Genomic DNA, 20078 nt, shown 5'->3' with positions numbered 1-20078 from the left:
CCAGGCTGTTCTCAAACTCCTGACCTCAAGTGATCTGCCTGCCTCAGCCTCCCAAAGTGTTGGGATTACAGGAGTGAACCACCACGCCTGGCCTTGTTTCTATGTTTAACCTTTTAAGGAACTGCCAGGCTGTGTTCAAAGTGGCTGCACCATTTTACATTCCACCAGCAGTGCATGAGGGCTCAAATTTCTCTACATTCTTGCCCAAATTTGTTATCTTTTTATATTATATGGCAATTTTTAATTTAATTGTATCTGATTTTATGAATTTCTAAATCAGGAAATATTTCAGATATTGTACCTTCTTTAAATTTTATTTTATTTTTTTTGTAGTTTACCAACCTCAACCTGAGATAATGTACCTTCTTAATGCTAAAAATGAGGAGAGATGGGAAAAATTTATCCCTAATTATATTAAGAAATTATACCTTACAAAAATATTTTTTGTCTAGATAGTGTCTAAAAAGTCTATATTTCATACATATTTTTGTTATCTGTCACACATTCTCATCAGGAAACAGATGACAACGACTAGTAAATTCATGAATTTGTGTCATGCTTATTGTCATCTCTAATGGCTTATTTGAGAAATATTTTGTTGTTGTATGTGTCTGAAATGATGATATACTTAAATTTCTACATTCTGATGTAGAGTTTTCCAGTTTCCTAGCAGAAACTAACATTTCATGTGTGTGTTTACATATATATGTAAAACAACAGTTATAATTTAAACATCAATTTTTAAAAAATTAACTAACAAATAATCAGTTAATTTGTGAATTTAAAGATGGGATCTCACTCTGTTACCTGCGCGGTAGTGCAGTGGCATTATCATAGTTCACTGCAGCCTTGAACTCCTGGGTTCAAGTGATCTTCCCATCACAAACCTGCACGTTGTGCACATGTACCCATCTCAAACTTCCAAGTAGCTGGGAGTACAGAGGCACACCACCATGCCCAGTTAATTTATTTTTAAATTTTTTGTATAGATGAAGTCTTGCTATGTTGCCCAAGCTGATCTTGAACTCCTTCCCTCAAGTGATCCTCCTACTTTGGCCTCCTAAAGCATGGGATTACAGCTGTAAGCCACCATGCCCAGCCTTCTTAGACATTAAAATTAATTCTACACTAGGAGTGGCTGTCTTTGCAAAACACAACTGTGATAAACCAGTGGAAAGAGCCAGAAGACACGGGTTCAGATCCTGTCTTTTCTACTGAAAAATTTTATAACCTCAGGCAAGCTTTAAGTCTAAATTTTCACATCTACTAAATGGATGTGATGTTTGTACCTATCCCACAAGCTTGTTATAAACTCAGATGATGATGTGATTATATCCAGTGTATAAGATTATGGTGATGATTCTGCTTCTGACCATGATGATTATTTTTCCAGGTTCTCAATTCAGTCAATATACATATTTATTCATTCTATAATATGTAGCAGCATATGCCAACAAGCTTGCTTTTGATTTGAATAAATTGATATATCCTTTATGTTCACTTAGCTAAAAGAAATCTTAAGCATTGTTACAATATGTTTTTTTTTAATTTAAATTTTAGTTTTAGAGATGAGAGTCTTGCTCTGTCACCTGGGCTGAAGTGCAATGGTGTGATCATAGCTCACTGCACCTTCGAACTCTGGGGCTCAAACCGTCCTCCAGCCTCAGCCTCCCGAGTGCCTGAGACTACAGGCATGTGACGCCATGCCAGGCTAAACTATGTTTTTAAAAGGGGAAGAGTCTTCTATGTGTCCTCATGGAATCTCTATGTTCATATTGTATCTAGACTTTTTATTTTCACCAAAAAAGTGAAGATTCTGAACATTCCCTTATTATGTTAAGTGTGGAATGGTGGGAAGGGCACTTGGCTGGAGCTGTAGACTTGCATTCCAGGCTCAGCTCTGCCATTGACAGTGTGCGACATTGGGTGGGTGAGTCTCTGGGTAGTGTGGAGTTTGGTTTCCTCACTGGTAACATGAGAGCAATGACTCCTGCCTCTAGAGTTGGAAGGGAAAGTACTTTGTAAAGTGAAAAGTACATGCATGTTAAAGGTGCTTCAGAAACGTCTTACTGGAATGATTTTATGGCACTGTCCTTTTACCAAAGCAATGTCCCAACGGCCTTCCCTAAATTCGTCTCTTTTCAGATGCAGTTACACACATATGAGAACACTTTGCTTAATAAAGATACAAGTTTGCAGAAGGTTGGTATTGTTCCTTACCACAAAGTCCCGTGGAATTGGCTAGCTCTCTCCAAATCTGATTCTTTTTTTTTTGACGGAGTCTTGCTCTGTTGCCCAGGCTGGAGTGCAATGGCATGATCTCGGCTCACTGCAACCTCCACCTCCCAGATTCAAGCAATTCTCCTGCCTCAGCCTCCTGAGTAGCTGGGATTACAGGTGTTTTGCCACCACGCCAGCTAATTTTTGTATTTTTAGTAGAGACGGGGTTTCCCCGTGTTGGCCAGACTGGTCTTGAACTCCTAACCTCAGGTGATCCACCTGCCTCAGCCTCCTGAAGTGCTGGGATTACAGGCGTGAGCCACCGCGCCCAGCCTAAAAAATCTGATTCTAATATGATGTCATGAGACTTTCCTTTATAGTACTTCATAAAAATAAGTTTGAACATATCTTCTCTAAATTCTGGTGGTGTTCATCCACACGTGACAAATATTAGTGTGCCAATCTACCAGTCACTGGCTAGATACTGGTGATGTCATTTTAATTTCTAACAACATAAATGAGTCTGCAGCCATTCATTTTAGGGTGGAAGAAGAATATATACCCAAATTATTTGAAACCCAATTTGATTGATTGATTAGATAGATACATAGATAGATATCATTCTATTCTTGTATCCTGTGATCATAGCCAAGGATACCGGCTACAAAGGTGCTGGTTACGGTAACTTTAAGAGACACAGGAAGGAACACAGCCTCAGTCAATAATCTTCCACAGTCCAAAACAGAGAAGTGAAGAAAGAATGATATTTGCCACTCCTCTTTTCCATGCACATTTTGAAGTTTCAAAAGAAACATGCATAGCTGTGGACTTTGACTGGGATACTGCGTATTGTCCTAACTTGATGTCTTCATTGCGGGTGTTCTCTATGTAATGATATTGCGATAGTAGTGGCTACTCAGTTCCTCCCTAACTCTGGTCTTCTCACCATTCTGCACTCCTGCTCAGGGTTCATCAGGTATTGATTGATCATCTCCCATGTGCCAGCCACCACGCTAGCCATGGGATAAAATTAGAGATCAGGTACTCACTACCTGTACCTTTTGGTCTTGTAGAAGAAAACAATGATTTTAAGGAGGTATCATTAGTACTGAAAAAAATCAGATGCCTTTATTTCATTGGTCACTTGCAAGACGGAATTTTTTCTTTAACACATCATGATGATAAATATAATTTTGTTTTGGGCTTAAGAATCACCTTTTAGAGTTTGATTCCACTGGGTCAGACAAACAGATTATATTGACACCAGTTATATATTGCTCCCTTTTTGTCCCTGTGTGTGTGTATGTGTTTGTTTTTGTTTTGTTTTTTTGTTTTGTTTCACTCTTGTTGCCCAGGCTGGAGTGCAATGGCATGATCTTGGCTCACCACAACCTCCACCTCCTGGATTCAAGTGATTCTCCTGCCTCAGCCTCCTGAGTAGCTGGGATTACAGGCATGCGCCACCACGCCTGGCTAATTTTGCGTTTTTAGTAGAGACAGGGTTTCCCCATGTTGGTCAGGCTGGTCTGGACCCCCGACCTCAGGTGATCCGCCCTCCTCGGCTTCCCAAAGTGTTGGGATTACAGTCGTGAGCCACCACGCCCAGCCGTCCTTGTGTGTTTTTAATCGCAAAACACCGACTGGTTCAGTTTTCAAATAGTGAGACTGGTAGAATCGCATGACGATTGGGCATTTACAATTTTTCTGTGGCTCACATTAATAGTCTAATATATATGATTTGGTGGACCCATTACTTTTTTGCTATTATTTCTCTCTTCTACTTTTCAGAAAGGCTTATATATAGAAGAACTTAAATCAACCATCATAGAATATGGAAGCATTATAGAGGTATACCTGTTATTATTAATCTCACACCTTGCAAGGTGGGCTTGTTAAATGTAAATTCCCCACTAGAGTAACATGTACAGCCTAATGTTGTGTGCGATTCCAGAATTTACGAGGGGAAAAAAATAAACTGGCTCATGAGTTACAGCACTTGCAACAGGAACTCATCACGTAAGTAGAGGGCAACTCTTGCCAGCCTCCTCTCTTGTTCCTCTACCCTACATTATTGGCCCAATTGAGCTTTGTATGTGCCACATTCTTTTCTTCTATACGTTTGTATGTGATATTTTCTCTATTTTTCTCCATGAGAACTTCTTTGTGAGTTTTCTATGACCCCTGATTGTCTTAGACAGCTCAGGATGCTATGACAAAATACCATAGACTGTGTGGCTTCAATAATACTCATTTATTTCTTACAGTTTTGGAGGCTGGAACTCCAAGATCAGGGTGCCAGCAGGGTTGAGTTCTAGTGAGGGCCCTGTACTAGGTTGCAAATTGCTGACTTATCCTTGTACAAGCATGGAGGAAAAGCAGTTAGCTAACTCTTTGGCTTCTTCTTATAAGGACAATAATCCCATTCATGAGGGTTTCAACCTCATAACTTAATTACCTTCCAAGTGTTCCATTTCCAAATACTATCGCATTGGGGTTAGGAATTCAATATATGAAATAATGGGGGGCAAACAAACATTCAGTCCATTGTGTTGACTTTCCCTTGCTTGCTTTTCCCTTACCCTGGAACTAAGTAACTCTTTTTTTCTTTCTTTTTTCTTTTTTTTTTTTTTGGGAGGTGGAGTCTTGCTCTGTCACCCAGGCTGGAGTGCAATGGCGTGATCTCAGCCCGCTGCAACCTCCACCTCCTGAGTTCAAGCAATTCTTCTGTCTCAGTCCCTCAATAAGCTGGGACTACAGGCATATGCCACCATGCCTGGCTAATTTTTGTATTTTTAGTAGAGATGGGGTTTCACCATGTTGGCCAGGCTGGTCTCGAACTCCTGACTTCATGATCTGCCTGCCTCGGCCTCTCAAAGTGCTGGGATTACAGGTGTGAGCCACCCAGCCTGGCCTAAGTAATTGTTTTGAATGTAAGCATGGCACCTTGTTCTCACCTCTTTCCTGACACACATCATCCTGTATGATAATTATTTGTTTCTGAATGTGAGTAATATGCTAGTCCAGGATCCACAGGAGCCACTCAGATAACAAAAATGAGTAAAGCTAATGGAATATGCACGCATCTACATTATGCAAATGGCAAAGGAGATAAGTGCATTACCGATATAAAAGCAAAGGGGTTACTCTGTTTAGCTCCAACTAATTGTGACATCAAAATGGTATGGACCTAGTCTGGCCACATCTTCTGATTTTGGAAGAAAAGCCAGAAATCCAGATTTTTAAGTGACATTTTCTGATTTTTAACTGTTAGTACCAATTCTTTTAAAAAATGTGGCCTGGTGTATGACCTCCTAGACTCACCAGTCTGTGCAGCTCCTGGAGGACAGAGACAATTTCTGACCACTCTCCCTATTCCCAAGCACATTATACAATCCTTGGCACATGGCACTGATTGTTTGGTGATAAATGGACCCTATATTCTGTTGACTTCAAACGTAATGTTGGAGGCACACCTAACTAGACTATTGTTTTTGTTTTTTTCAAGAAATGGGATCCAGTTGAATGTTAATGGAGAATGTAACAGTATCATCTCTGAAGGAGAAAAGTCTTTACATTATGAACTCACTCTTGCTCAGTCTGCAGAGGTAGGTCATTATAAGAAGATGGAAAGCTTTGAAAGATAACTACCCCATGTGATAGCTTATGATTTAATGAAGGTTCACAGCTTGCCAAAAACTACCAGGGACACTGAGAGAATGTGCTGATAGTTCTTAGAGTCCAAGTCTAAAGTTTCTTAGCTTGGGGAGAAAGGACCATTTTCAAGTTATGGCCGAAAGCTACAGCAAGGTTGAAGGTTTGTGGAAGTGTGCATTCAGGGACTTTGGGACTTTAGAAATCTTTGTTTTCTTGACAGGACAGACAACCTGCCCCGATTCCCCAGCCTGGGATCCCAAAGGTAGCAGTAGATATCCATGAATTATTTTTTAGAATTTTCCAAACCCTCAAAGTAAATATATTTATCAAAAAATAAAGATGCCCAGAAACAATACCAAATTTATTTGCTTTAGATTATAATTGTATCAGCCCAAATTAATGACATTGATTATTACATTCTGAACAGAAACTAGCATTTTCTTACATGTGTTTCGGTTAATTTTAAAGTGGCAAAATGAATTTATTAGTTTAAACAATTTCCTTTTGTTTGGTAGACCCAGTACTTTATAACATGGGAAGAAATATTTTAAAAACCTTCTCGGGGATAAAGACGTTCTGACTCCCTTATGCTATATTTTCATTCCTTTGTATTCTCCAGTTTTGTGCTTGTTATGCTCAGAAATGCTTTATTTAGAAAAATGCTTTCTTTTCACCATTTGATGGTCTCTTCCTATCTGTGGACGATAGATATGTCAGAATGTTCTCCTGTTGACAGCTGTGATGCCACCTTGAAAGGAGAGAAAGAATGCCTTTGGGCAAACGCTATTTGAATTGCTTCTGCCAAGGATGCAGGGACAACATATGCTGCCTTCATCTGAAGCCATCTCCGGCAGCCCTGGACATTCTGCTGAGGGCTGTGCTTTCCTGACATTCTGTTTCAAATACTCATCATTTCACTGTGTTTTTGAAACCAAGCCAAACTGCCAGACTGAATGAAACTGTGGCAAATCTGCCACAGCAGTGTGTTTTTATCCTCAGTCCTCTGAGATAATAATGATGTCAAGATGCCAGCCCAGAAAGTTCTATAGTTCTAAACAGGAAGGTTATCAGCCGGCAAAGTTCTGGCTCTGAGGTTTACCCACTGATGAGTTGGGAAGTTTGTCTTCTAACTAGAATCTCGAAGTAAGAGTCCTGTAACCTTTTCAACAGGCAGCAAAAAGAAGGCTTGGGTCATATATTTAAAATATGACAGGAGGCAGAGATTTTGAGAGAAGTATAGGGAATGTACTTTGTGAAACATCATATGGTCTTTTATGAATGGAAGGGAGACAAAAGAAGCCAACCCGTTTTCAGTGGGATTGATTGAGCAGCCCTTCTCCACCAATTTTTTCCCTCTGGGTATTTCTTTACCTATTTTTATGTTAAAATTAGAGCCATAACCATTTATATCATCAGCATGTAAATGTCATCTATTGATAAATGAGTTTTCCTTAAGACAGAATAAATGTTCAATTGGAGCCATCCCAGAGAGAAAATATCAACAGCTTTTTTAGGATGTAGGAGAATTTCACAAGACTATTGAGAACCAAATGACAAGGACAATGACATTAACTCATGAGCATCATTTTTGTTAAGTGAAAATAATGAATGTTCTTTATTCAGATGTCAATTGTGGGCATTTCGATCCTTGTTTCAGAACACTGAAACAGAGAGGCAGCACAATGTAATCAACTTGTCATCTCTGGACGCCATGATGGATCAGGAAATGCTGCTATTACTAAGAGAGCCTGCGCAGAAGGCAGTGGAATTCACAGCCACGCTTCAGAAGCTGGTATTGTATAACATACCTTTATCGTGGTGTTCTGTTTTGGCTGGGAATATCTGCAGATAACTGACCTGCAACCTGTTTGCTGAGTCCAGATGTATCTGTGTGCTGCTGAGACCCAAATTAATACACTCTGAAAAGCGAAGGTTTTTCTCAAACCTTTCTGAAGCTGGCCTTTTAGTTCTGGGTCAATCAGGCCTAACAGATTGACCATTAGATACGGATTGCTTGAGGTTATTTTTTCCTGTGAGCTAATCTTTAGTATCAAAGGGCTGAAGACATGGTATCTATTAAACAGTTTCCTTCTTTAAATTTTCTTCTGGTTAATGGCTGGTATTCCTTTCTCCATTTTGACTTTTCACTGGAAACTTTGGATGATTGGAGAAATCAGAGAACAATATTTTCATACTGGTATTGCCAGTCCCTTTCATAGTGCCTAGCATATAGTAGGTAGCATTTAGTTTGGTACATTTTGGTACATTTTACATTTTGTACATTGTGGTACATTTTAGAATGGTAAAAATAAGTGAAAATGGTTGTTTTCTTCTATTTAAAAAGATGGGTTTTGTTCTGGAAAATGATTCTCTCTGTATATATTCAACATGTATAGAGCACCTGACGATATAGCATATACACATGGCAACATCCTGGAATAAAAGAAAGTCACTGGGGGCATTAGATGCAAAGGAACATATTCTGGTATTTTCCTGAGTTACCTATATAGTAGAACTTTGGTCTCAGTGGATTCTGATTATATAATAGCATATGTCTTCCATCTAAATTCCTAGTCGAAGATGTGGAACTCTTTTTTCAGCACGAAGAAATTTCTAAAATTGCAACCCTCATTGAAAACTCTCGATGGTGGGTAACTAATCCAGAAATTACTGTGAAAGAAAAGTGGGAGGAGCAGCTTACTGTAAGTGTTTTATATTTTGTGATTTTCCTGGTTTTTCTTCTACTTTGTTAAGCCAGGTAATAGTATATACAGTACCATTTCTAAGACTTTATTGTAGTCTTCTGCTATCTTAGTCTGATCATGAGTATAGACTATGTGTCCAGGGGTGTGTACGAGTGTGAGGGTGAGGAAAGTATGTGAGAGAGAGTGAGTGTGCAGATATGTGAGATGTGATAGAGAGAAAATAGTAAATAAGATGATTTAATGAAAAAATGCATTTATCTCCTTGTAAGAATTGGCTAGTCTAAATTAAGATTTTTCCTTAGCCTATTAAAATTGCCTAACTTTGAAAGAATGATTATTGTGTAAAAGAATCGTTTTCCTGAGACTTTGACGGTTTTACTATCTCAGGAACTTGCAGAACATTGGAAAAACAGGAACTTCTTAGGTAGCTATTCCCAGCTTTATTAGAAAGGAAGCATATGAGAAGGTATCTCTTTCATCTGTCCCTCACCTATTTACCTCTACTTCTTGACTGCCAGCCACTTTCTAGCATCTATCAGCCCCTTAAGTTAAGCTAAAGAAAAAAAGTAAACTCTGGAATATGATTTCAACTCCTTTGCCAATCTAATTTGTTTTTGTTTTTGTTTTTTAAGATGGAATCTCACTGTTGCCCAGGCTGGAGGGCAGTGGCGTGATCTTGGCTCACTGCAAACTCCTCCTCCTGGGTTCAAGTGATTCTCCTGCCTCAGACTCCCAAGTAGCTGGGATTACATGCATGCACCACCACGCCCGGCTAATTTTTGTATTTTTAGTAGAGACAGGGTTTCACCATTTTGGCCAGGCTGATCTCAAACTCCTGACTTCAGGTGATCCACCCACCTCAGCCCCCCAAAGTGCTGGGATTACAGTCAATCTAATTTTTTTAAGATTACATGTGAATATGATAATCTATAAATGCTGATATTATTGCATTATCTTGTCCCATCCTGTTCTAAAGCAATTGTGATGACTACTGAAGTTGTCAGGGGAAACTTAAGAAAAAGAAAGCAAAGCTCAGTTTTAGGGACACAATAGACACTTTATACATACTTGTTACATTGACATAACCAATAGGATAGTCAATCTCTGGGCAATTGGGAATTGGTATTAATTAACATACAATTGAGAATTGGTACTCATTGACATACAATTTTGGCATCCAGTATGCCATTGAGATGGAATGTCCACAGCTTTTTAGATTGCCTCTGTTATTTGTCCGTGTTTAACATTGGAGTACTGGGGTTTGTTTTGTGACTTTTCTTGTAGGAATTCAACAATATCATGGAAGAGAAGCTAGATCTTTGCATATTAATGCTGAACATCTTGGGAAACCACAAAGAGTCTCTTGATAAAGAATTTGCCAAATTAATAGAGATTTTGAAGAGATTCAGGCAGGAATATTTTTATTTCAGAAAAGAATTTCTTGCCAGGTGATGATCATTTATATATAAGAAATCCATGCTTTATATACATGGCATGTTTATGATCATGCCACTGCATTCAGTTTACTTTCTGCAAGTTGTATACATTGATTTCAGATGATACTTTTTTCAGAGAAGATATTCTGTTTGATAATTCTGAATTGTAAAATAGTATGAAATTGACTTACATGTTCAAAATTGCAAATGACGAACTATAAAATCTGTGGAAACCAGCCAAGCGCGGTGGCTCACGCCTGTAATCCCGGCACTTTGGGAGGCTAAGGTGGGTGAATCACCTGAGGTCAGGAGTTTGAGACCAACCTGGCCAACATGGTGAAACCCTGTCTCTACTAAAAATACAAAAATTAGCTGGATGTGGTGGTACATGCCTGTAATCCCAGCTACTTGGGAGGCTGAGGCAGGAGAATTGCTTGAACCCGGGAGGCAGAGATTCAGTGAGCTGAGATTGCACTACTGCACTCCAGCCTGGGTGACAGAGTGAGACTCCATTTCAAAAAAAAAAAATCTGTGGAAACCAGTATACTGAGTTATTTTTTCCCTAGAGAAGGAATTTGGAATTACAAAATATAATCTTTTACCAGAAGAAGCCTTAGAGATCCTCTAGTAACCTCATAATTTTTCAGAGGACTAAGGCATGAAGAGATAAAGTGAATTGACTAAGACCTGAGAGTTACTAATGGAAGCTCTAGAACTCGAAGCCAGGTCTGTTGGCTCCTCCCCATTGGGTTTTATGTTTGACCTCAGTGTATCATGTTGGGCACTGGGCAACTAAATGTCAGTTAAATGGAGTCATAGGGAATAGATGGTAACAAATGTAAAATAACTTACCCTCTTATCCTTTCTCTACCCTCAATTCTTATGATAATGGGGAAATTCTTGAAATTTTTACACCCTGGAAACCATAAGCACAGTGATTATATCTTTTGTTAACTACCATTTATATAGCTGCTAGGACCATACTTAGCACTTACTTAAGAAATGCTTTTTGAGCAAATGAGCAAATGAACACGGGTATATATTTCACTTAAACAAAATTTTAAAATGTAATTAGAGACTGAGGTAAGCTTGAAGCAAATAGCCAGAAGAAACTATTTTATTCCCCCCAAATATAAGGAAACTGGATACCAGAGAGAGAATACCAGAGGAACTCTCAAGAAAATGATCTTCTGCTTTCCCTAAGAAGCAGAGAACCCACACTTCCCCATAGTGGTAAAAGATGGGGGCTAAGTGGACACGCAGCTTCCTTACACAGATACCGTCTCCACAAAAGGCAGCGTCAACATTCTTCTTTTTTTTTTTTGAGACAAAGTCTCGCTCTGTCACCCAGGCTGGAGTGCAGTGGTGTGATCTCTGCTCACTGCAAGCTCCGCCTCCCGGGTTCAGGCCATTCTCCTGCCTCAGCCTCCCGAGTAGCTGGGACTACAGGCGCCTGCCACCACGCCCAGCTAATTTTTTGTATTTTTAGTAGAGACGGGGTTTCACCATGTTAACCAGGATGGTCTCGATCTCCTGACCTCGTGATCCGCCCGCCTCGGCCTCCCAAAGTGCTGGGATTACAGGCGTGAGCCACCACGCCCAGCAACATTCTTCTATTTAGCAACAAAGAACTATTTGGAGAGAGGTCTGCACTAATGTCATCTCGAAATGAGTGAATCTTCTGTATTGTCCTACTTAGACATACAAGCAGCCCGGTTAAATAACAGTAGGTGTCATTTGTCTAGAGGCTACTGTGTCAGATGTAGTGCTAAGAATCTGACATATATTTATCTCCAGAGAGGTTCCATAATTTGCCCAAGGTCACCCAGCTGGGATTAAGTGACAGCTGGGATTCAGACCTAGTTCTGTCTGACTTCAGAACCTGCGTCCTTTCAATGGTTGATCTCCCACCATCGACTTGTTAAATCTGATACAAGATTCTTTAAAAATATTCTGGGAACCTGGCATTGGGCAAAATACTCCTTATCAGCATAAGATGGTTATAACCTCTGGCTTTTGGACCCAATTTAAAACTGACAAAGCCACATAAAGGCTACACACAAAATAATTTGACTGTGGATTTTAGCTATGAATAAGTAAATAGCGGGGTGCCCCAGCTCATGCCTGTAATCCCAGCACTTTGGGAAGCCAAGACAGGAGGATCGTTTGAGCCTGGGAGTTCAGACCAGCCTGGGCAACATAGCAAGACCCTGTCTCTAAAAAAAATTTTACATGAGCTGGGCGTGGTGATGCATGCCTGTAGTCTCAGCTACTTGGGAGGTTGAGGTGGAAGGATTGAGCCCAGGAGTTTGAGGCTACAGTGAGCTATAATTGTGCCAGTGCGCTCTAGCAGCTTGTGAGACAGAGCAAGACACTGCCTCTTAAAAAAAAAGAGAGAGAGAGAGAGAAAAGAAAAGAAAAAGAAAATGAATGGAGTATTTTGTGAGAATGAGAGAGAATTCTGTTTAGATGAGGTAGGAAATGTTTATTAAAGGTAAATTTTTAGGGGCTATTTACTGAGGAAGAGAAGGTTCCCATTCTGCTGTGGGACAAATAGGCTCTAATGCTGAAGAATGGAAATAATTGAGTGGGCCAAAGAGAGGCATGGACAGGAAAGTTCTCTCAGAAGCCTTGGCGAGGAAACAAGTCTTGATTCGTACGACATCCGTCAGGATGTCTGCTCTTTGCCTGGCTTCCACCCCTTCCCCAACCCCAGGTGCTAAGCAATTATAGGAAATAAGACAGAAATCTCTGCCTCTATGAAACTAACATCTAGTAAAGGATGCAAATAACAAACAAATAAACATATAATGTCAGGGAGTGTTATAAAGAAAATTAAATCAGGATAAGAAGACAGAGAATGACTGGGAGCATTTTAGAGAGAATAGGCAGGAAAGTCCTGCCTGAGGAGTGATGAATTGAGTAGAGAGCTGAGTGGGGCAAGGGAGTGAGCTATGTGATGATCCGGGTGTGTTCCAGGCAGAGCAAGGAGCCGGTGCAAGGAGCCTGAGGTTGTAGTGAGCTTGTTGTTTTTGAGCAGCAGCAAGAAGCCGCCATGGCTGGGGCAGGGTCGGGGGTGGGCAGTGGTAGGATGTGGGGCCAGAAGGATAGACAGGGGCCAGGCCACACACAGCCTTTGCAGTCCATGTTTAGGAGTTGGGATTTCATTGAGTATGGTAAGAAGCCATCAGAGGGTTAGGAGCAGAGAAAAAATGTGATCTGTGTTTTGTTTTTGTTTGTTTTTATTTTTTTCTTCTTTCTTTGTGATTTGTGTTTTGAAAGATCTGCTGGATGAAGAATTATTTATAGAGGGCAAAAGTGAAAGCAGTGAGATGAGTAAGAAGAGTTTTCTTTTCTTTTGTTTTCTTTTTTTTCAAGACAGAGTCTCACTTCATCACCCAGGCTGGAGAGCAGTGGCACGATTTCAGCTCACTGGAACCTCTACCTCCCAGGTTCAACCTCCACCTCCCGAGTTCAAGCGATTCTCTTGCCTCAGACTCCCAAGTAGCTGTATGCCGCTATGCTCAGCTAAGTTTTGTATTTTTTTTTTTTTTTCAGTAGAGATGGGGTTTTGCTGTGTTGGCCAGGCTGGTCTCAAACTCCTGGTCTCAAGTGATCTGCCCACCTAGGCCTCCCAAAGTGCTGGGATTACAGGTATGAGCCACAGCACCAAGCCAGAGAAGAGGTTTTCAATAACAGATAACCATTTAGACATTCTGATATCAACTTACTGGTTTGTGACCCATTAAAAAAAAAAAGACATAAAATAATAGAGTGCATTACATATATTAAGAATAAGCAGTGCTGAATTGAATTTTTGTTTCAGCTGTGTGTGTGTGTGTGTGTGTGTGTATGTGTATGTGTGTTTGTTTGTATACTGAGTTGAAATATAAAATATTTCATGATTAAAAAGTTATAGACTTAGGAACTATTGCTGCAGTCCAGGTGAGGGATGTAGTGTGGGTCAGGGTAATAGTCATGGAAGTGATAAGAAATTATTAAATTTGAAGTGTATTTTTGAGGGTGGATCTGATCAAACATGCTGGCAAGTTATATGTGTGGAGAAAGAGAGGAGTCATCCTTGACTTAGAGGCTTTTGATCTGAAAACCAGGTAAATGGTGTGCTATTTAGACAGCAAAGTCTGAGAAAGATGCAGACTGGAATAGAAATCAAGATTTATCATTCGAACATGTTGGCAGGGAGAATTGTTGGATTTAAACACAAACACAAGCTAATATATACCTCTTTACATGATGATAAAATTTCTGTGGGAGAAAAATCTTCAAAGGTTTATCATCTGTTGAATATCTTTAACAGATGGTACCATCTAATTTTTTTTTTTATGAGACAGAGTCTCGCTCTGTCGCCAGGGTGGAGTGCAGTGGTGCTATCTTGGCTCACTGCAGCCTCTGCCTCCCGGGTTCAAGTGATTCTCCTGCTTCAGCCTCCTGAGTAGCTGGGACTACAGGCACGTGCCACCACGCCCAGCTAATTTTTTGTACTTGTAGTGGAGATGGGGTTTCACCATGTTGGCCAGGATGGTCTCGATCTCTTGACCTCGTGATCCACCTGCCTCGGCCTCCCAAAGTGCTGGGATTATAGGCATGAACCACCGCGCCTGGCCCCCATCTAGTATTTTTAAAAAGCTATTTCTAAGACTTATGATTCATAAAGTTCATAAAACACGTTGTTATATTAGTGAAAATACATATAAGTAATTGAAAGTATGAGTATTAATAAATAAGGATTTATGATGGTCCTTAAAGTCCTTTTGCTTTCTCTTGGAAGATAATGGACACTCTTGAGAATATAGACTATTCCTGTAAGAGAGAAAAGTAGATAAAAGTGATGTCTTTAAAATTAAAAAAAAAAAAGAGGAATGATTCCTGCAAGATGGTGGAATAGGAAGCTCTGGACCCTCCTTCTCTCCAGGAGCACATGAATTCAACAACAATACATGAACAAATTCCTATTGTGAAGAACCCAGAAACTAGTTGAGAGGCTCCTGAATCCTGAGTGAGAGTGAATCCAGCTTCATCAAGGCTGGTAGGAAAATCTGAGGAATCCTCACCATAATCCTTATCCCTAGCTTAGCGCCACGTCAATGGAAAGAAACCTCCAGCTCTCAGCTTCTCCCTAGCATGGTGGGGTGGGGAGGAGAATCAAACCACATGTCCAACATTTCAGCTTTCCTGGGGGCTGCCTAAGATACTGGCTTCTGTTTCACTTGTCTTATAGTGCTAATGGGACCTGGCATACTCTAGATGCCTGGATACCACTGAAAACGAAGAAGGTAGTTTGAACTAGCATGCATGCGCTTGCTGGAGCCCCTACTCCCAGCTCAGTGAAAAGCCCTAGGTCTCAGCTTCTTTCCAGGGATGAAAGGATGGAAGAGCTGGATTATGTATCCAATGTTTCAATTTTTCTGGATGCTGCCCAAAGAATTGGCTTCTGTCTTACCTGTCTCGGAGTACTATGAGACCCATCATGCTCTAGATGCCTGGGGGCTGCTAGAAACAAAAATGGTGGTTTGGATTAGTGTGAGTGTTTGAGACCACCTTTGGCCTCCAGAATCTCTTCCTGGATTGATTAAGGGATTTCTCCGGTATGAGACCAGTATGTGAAGACTGGGAGAGTTGGCTATTTTTTCTAATGCATAGTTAAAAAGAGTCAAGGACAATAAAGAAGTAGGAAAATATGTTGCAAACAAAGGAACAAAATAAAGCTCCAGAAACGGACCCTAATGAAACAGGTAAAGAACTTACCTGACAGAGAATCCCATAAAAATGCTCATGGTCAGAAGAAAATGCCTGTGCAAAGTAAGAATTTTAACAAAAAGAAAATACAAACACAGAACACTGTAACACTGTAATGGTTGCGGTTAAATCACTTTTAATTCTTATATAAAAGTTAAAAGTATTATAAGTAAAAATAACTATAAAAATGTTTATGATACATAACTAAAAATATGTAAATTATGATATCAATAATAAAGTGTTTGAAGGAGAGATTAATAGAATAGAGTTTTTATATGTGATGGAATTTAGGTTGTTAGCTTAAAATAGACTATTATAAGATGTTTTATGTACACTCCATGGTAATGCCAAAGAACATACCTATAGAGCAGACACACACACAAAGAAAGGAATCAAAGAATATTAACACAGAGAAGTCAACAAAACTCAAAGGAAGGCAAGCAGAGAGGAAAAGAGGGAAAAAATAACTACAAGACAGACAGAAAAATAATAAAATGGCAATAGTAAGTCCTTCCCTATCAATAATTACTTCAAATATAAATGGATTAAACTTACCAATCAAAAGACATAGAGGGCTGAACATATTAAATTTTAAAAAGCCCAGATTCAACTATATGCTGTCTCAAGAGACTCACTTTAGATTTAAGTACATACATAAACTGAAGGTGAAGAGATGAAAAAAGATATTCCAAGCAAATGGCAGCCAAAAGAGAGTATGGGTAACTATATCAGACAAAATAGACTTTAAGTCAAAAACTGTCATAAGAGACAAAGAAGGACATTATATAATAAAAGGATCAACTCACCAAGAAAATACGATATCTACACACCCAACATTAGAGAACCTAAATATATAAAGCAAACACTGACAGAACTGAAGGGGGAAATAGAAGACATAGACAGCAATAAAATAATAAGAGACTGTAGTATTTCATGTTCAATAATGGATAGAACATTTAGGCAGAAAATCAATAAGGAAACAGCAGGCTTGAATGGCACTAGAGAGTAAATGGACCTAACACAGAACATTCTGCCCAACTGCAGTAGAATATACATCTTTCTTAAATGCACATAGAACATTCTTCAGGATAGACCACACATTAGGTCACAAAACAAATAGTAACAAATTTAAGATTATTGAAATCATACTAATTATCTTTTTCCTACCATAATGGAATAAAACTAGAAATGTATAGCAGAAGGAAAACGGAAATATTCACAAATATGTGAGAATTAAACAACACACTCCTGAACAACAAATAGGTCAATGAAGAAATAAAGAAAATTAGACTTGAGACAAATGAAAACAAAAGCACATACCAAAATCTTTGGGATGTAGAAAAAGCAGTACTCCTAAGAGGGCATTTTATAGTGATAAACACTTATACTAAAAAAGAAAATAAATTTCAGATAAACCTAACTTTTTATACTTCAATGAACTAGAAAAAGAACAACTTAAGCCCAAAGTTCCTTCCCAAAAGAAAGGAAATAATAAAAATTAGAGCAAAAAGTTGTTTAAAATAGAAAAGCAATTAAAAAGCAGCAAAACTAAGAGATGGATTTTTGAAAAGATAAACAAGACAGACAAACCTTTAGCTAGACTAAGAAGAAGACTCAAAATCAGAAATGAAGGAGATATTACAACTAGAACTGCAGAAATACAAAGGATTATAAAAGACTAGTATAAACAATTTTATGCCAACAAATTAGATAACCTAGAAGAAATGGAAAAATTCCCAGAAACATACACCCCATCATATTTCTTTATGAATCATGAAGAAATTGAAAATCTGAAAAGATCTACAACCAGTAAGGAGATTGTCTCAGTAATTAAACACCTCCCAAAAAAGAAAAGCCCAGTATGAGATGGCTTCACTGGTGAATTCTACCAAACATTTAAAGAAGATTAATGCTAATCCTTCTGAAATTCTTTACCAAATAAAAGATTAAAAAAAAAAAAAGGAAAGGAAAAGGAAGGTACACTTACAAATTCATTGCATGAGGCCAGCATTATCCTGATACCAAAGCTAGGCCAGTACCCCTGATGATGCAAAATCCTCAAGAAAATATAAGCCAGTCAAATACAAAAGCACATTGAAAGGCTTATACACCATGACCAAGTGGGATTTATTTCTGGGATGCAAGGATGGTTCAATATATGCAAATTGATTATCTTGATATACCACATTAACAGAATGGAGCATAAATATTTTGTGATCATCTCTATAGGTGCAGAAAAAACATTTGATAAAATTTAACAGTATTTTCTGTAAAAACTCTTAAGAAACTAGGAATAGAAGAAAATTATCTCAACATAATAAAAGTAATGTATGAAAAACTCGGTGAACATCACTCAATGGTAAAACACAAAGTTTTTCCTCTAAGATCAGCAACAAAGCAAGGATGCTCACTCTCACCACTTCTGTTCAGTGTAGTACTAGCCAGAGCATTTAGGCAAGAAAAAAAAATAAAAGGCATATAAATATAAAAGGAAGAAGTAAAATGATCTCTGCAGATAACATGATCTTATTTATAGAAAACTCTAATGATTTCACAAAAAAACCTGTTAGAATAAAATTTAGTAAAGTTGCATGACACAAAATCAACATACCATAATAAATTTCGTTTATATATGAGCAACATTGAACCATCTGAAAAAGAAATTAATAATCTCATTTACAATAGCATCAAAAAGAATACTTTGAAATAAATTTAAAGAGGTAAAAAAATATAATAAAAACTACAAAATATTGATGAGAGAAATTAAAGAAGACACAAATAAATGAAAAGGCATCCTATGTTCATAGATTGGAAGAGATCATGTTGTTTAAATGTCCATACTACCCAAAGCAATCTATAGATTCAATGCAATCCCTAACAAAAATTCCAATCGCATTTTTTTACAGGAATAGAAAAAAAATCCTAAAACTTTTATGGAACCATGAGGGACCCTGAATAGCTGAAAACAATCTTGAGAAGAAAGAACAAAGATGGAGACATTACCGTTCCTGATTTCAAAATATATTACAAAGCTACAGTAATTAAACCAGTATGGTATTAGCATAAAGACAGATATATAGACCAATGAAACAGAAGAGAGAGCCTAGAAATAAACCAATGCATAGATGGTCAATTGATCTTCAACATAGACACTAAGAATATGTAATAGGGAAAGGATAATCTCTTCAACAAATGGTGCAGGGATAACTGGACATCCACAGACAAAAGAATGAAATTGGACTCTTATACCATAAACAAAAATCAATTAAAAATGGATTAAAGATGTAAATTTAAGACCTAAAACTGAAAACACCTAGAAGAAAACATGGGGGAAAGCTTCATAACATTGGTCTTGGCAAGATTTCTTGGATATGACACCAAAAGCACAGGCAACAAAAGCAAAATAGGCATGTTGGACTGCATCAGTCTGAAAAGCTTCTGCACAGCAAAGAATACAATGCAATGAAAAGACAACCTATGGAATGGGAGAAAATATTTGTAAACTAAAAAACTGATAAGGGGTTAATTTTTTGTTGTTGTTTTTTGTTTTTGTTTTTTCCTTTAACTTTTAAGTTCCAGGGTACATGTGCAGGATGTGCAGGTTTATTACATAGGTAAATGTGTGCCATAGTGGTTTGCTGCACAGATCAACCCATCACCTGGGTATTAAGCCCAGCATCCATTTGCTATTCTTCCTGATGCTCTCCCTCCTCACCTGCTTGACAGGCTTCCAGTATGTGGTGTTCCCCGCAATGTGTCCATGTGTTCTCATCATTCAGCTCCCACTCATAAGTGAGAACATGTGACGTTTGGTTTTCTGTTCCTGTGTTAGTTTGCTAACAGCTTCGAGCTCCATCCATGTCCCTGCAAAGGACGTGACCTTGTTCCTTTTTATGACTGCGTAGTATTCCATGGTGTACATGTATCACATTTTCGTTATCCAGTCTATCACTGATGGGCATTTTGGTTGACTCCATGTCTTTGCTATTATGAATAGTGCTGCAATGAACATACGCATGCATGTATCTTTATAATAGAATGATTTATATTCCTTGGGTATATACTCAGTAATGGGATTGCTGGGTCAAATGGTATTTCTACCTCTATTTAGATCTTTGAGGAATTACCACACTGTCTTCCACAATGGATGAACTAATTTATACCCCACCAACAGTATAAAAGCATACCTTTTTCTCTGCAACCTCACCAGCATCTGTTGTTTCTGGGATTTTTAATAATTGCCATTCTGGCTGGCATGAGGTGGTATCTTATTGTGATTTTGCATTTCTCTAATGATCAGTGATGT

General features: G+C 38.6%; 1 protein-coding gene across 1 annotated transcript in view; it reads left to right on the top strand.

Annotated features, from left to right (window-relative positions):
• The window catches only part of IRAG2 (inositol 1,4,5-triphosphate receptor associated 2), a 111270-nt gene that overhangs the window by 30574 nt on the left and 60618 nt on the right, over positions 1-20078 (top strand). Inside the window, exons 11-17 of the mRNA XM_055095843.3 lie at positions 2146-2202; positions 4009-4068; positions 4172-4236; positions 5726-5825; positions 7532-7666; positions 8475-8576; positions 9864-10027. Coding sequence (XP_054951818.1) covers positions 2146-2202; positions 4009-4068; positions 4172-4236; positions 5726-5825; positions 7532-7666; positions 8475-8576; positions 9864-10027 — 683 coding nt within the window. The remainder of the gene's footprint in view (positions 1-2145; positions 2203-4008; positions 4069-4171; positions 4237-5725; positions 5826-7531; positions 7667-8474; positions 8577-9863; positions 10028-20078) is intronic.

The sequence above is a fragment of the Pan paniscus genome, chromosome 10 (assembly GCF_029289425.2).
Source record: "Pan paniscus chromosome 10, NHGRI_mPanPan1-v2.0_pri, whole genome shotgun sequence".
Lineage (NCBI taxonomy): Eukaryota > Metazoa > Chordata > Mammalia > Primates > Hominidae > Pan > Pan paniscus.
Note: the sequence above shows the minus strand (reverse complement) of the source record. Positions and strands in the feature narration are given on the sequence as shown.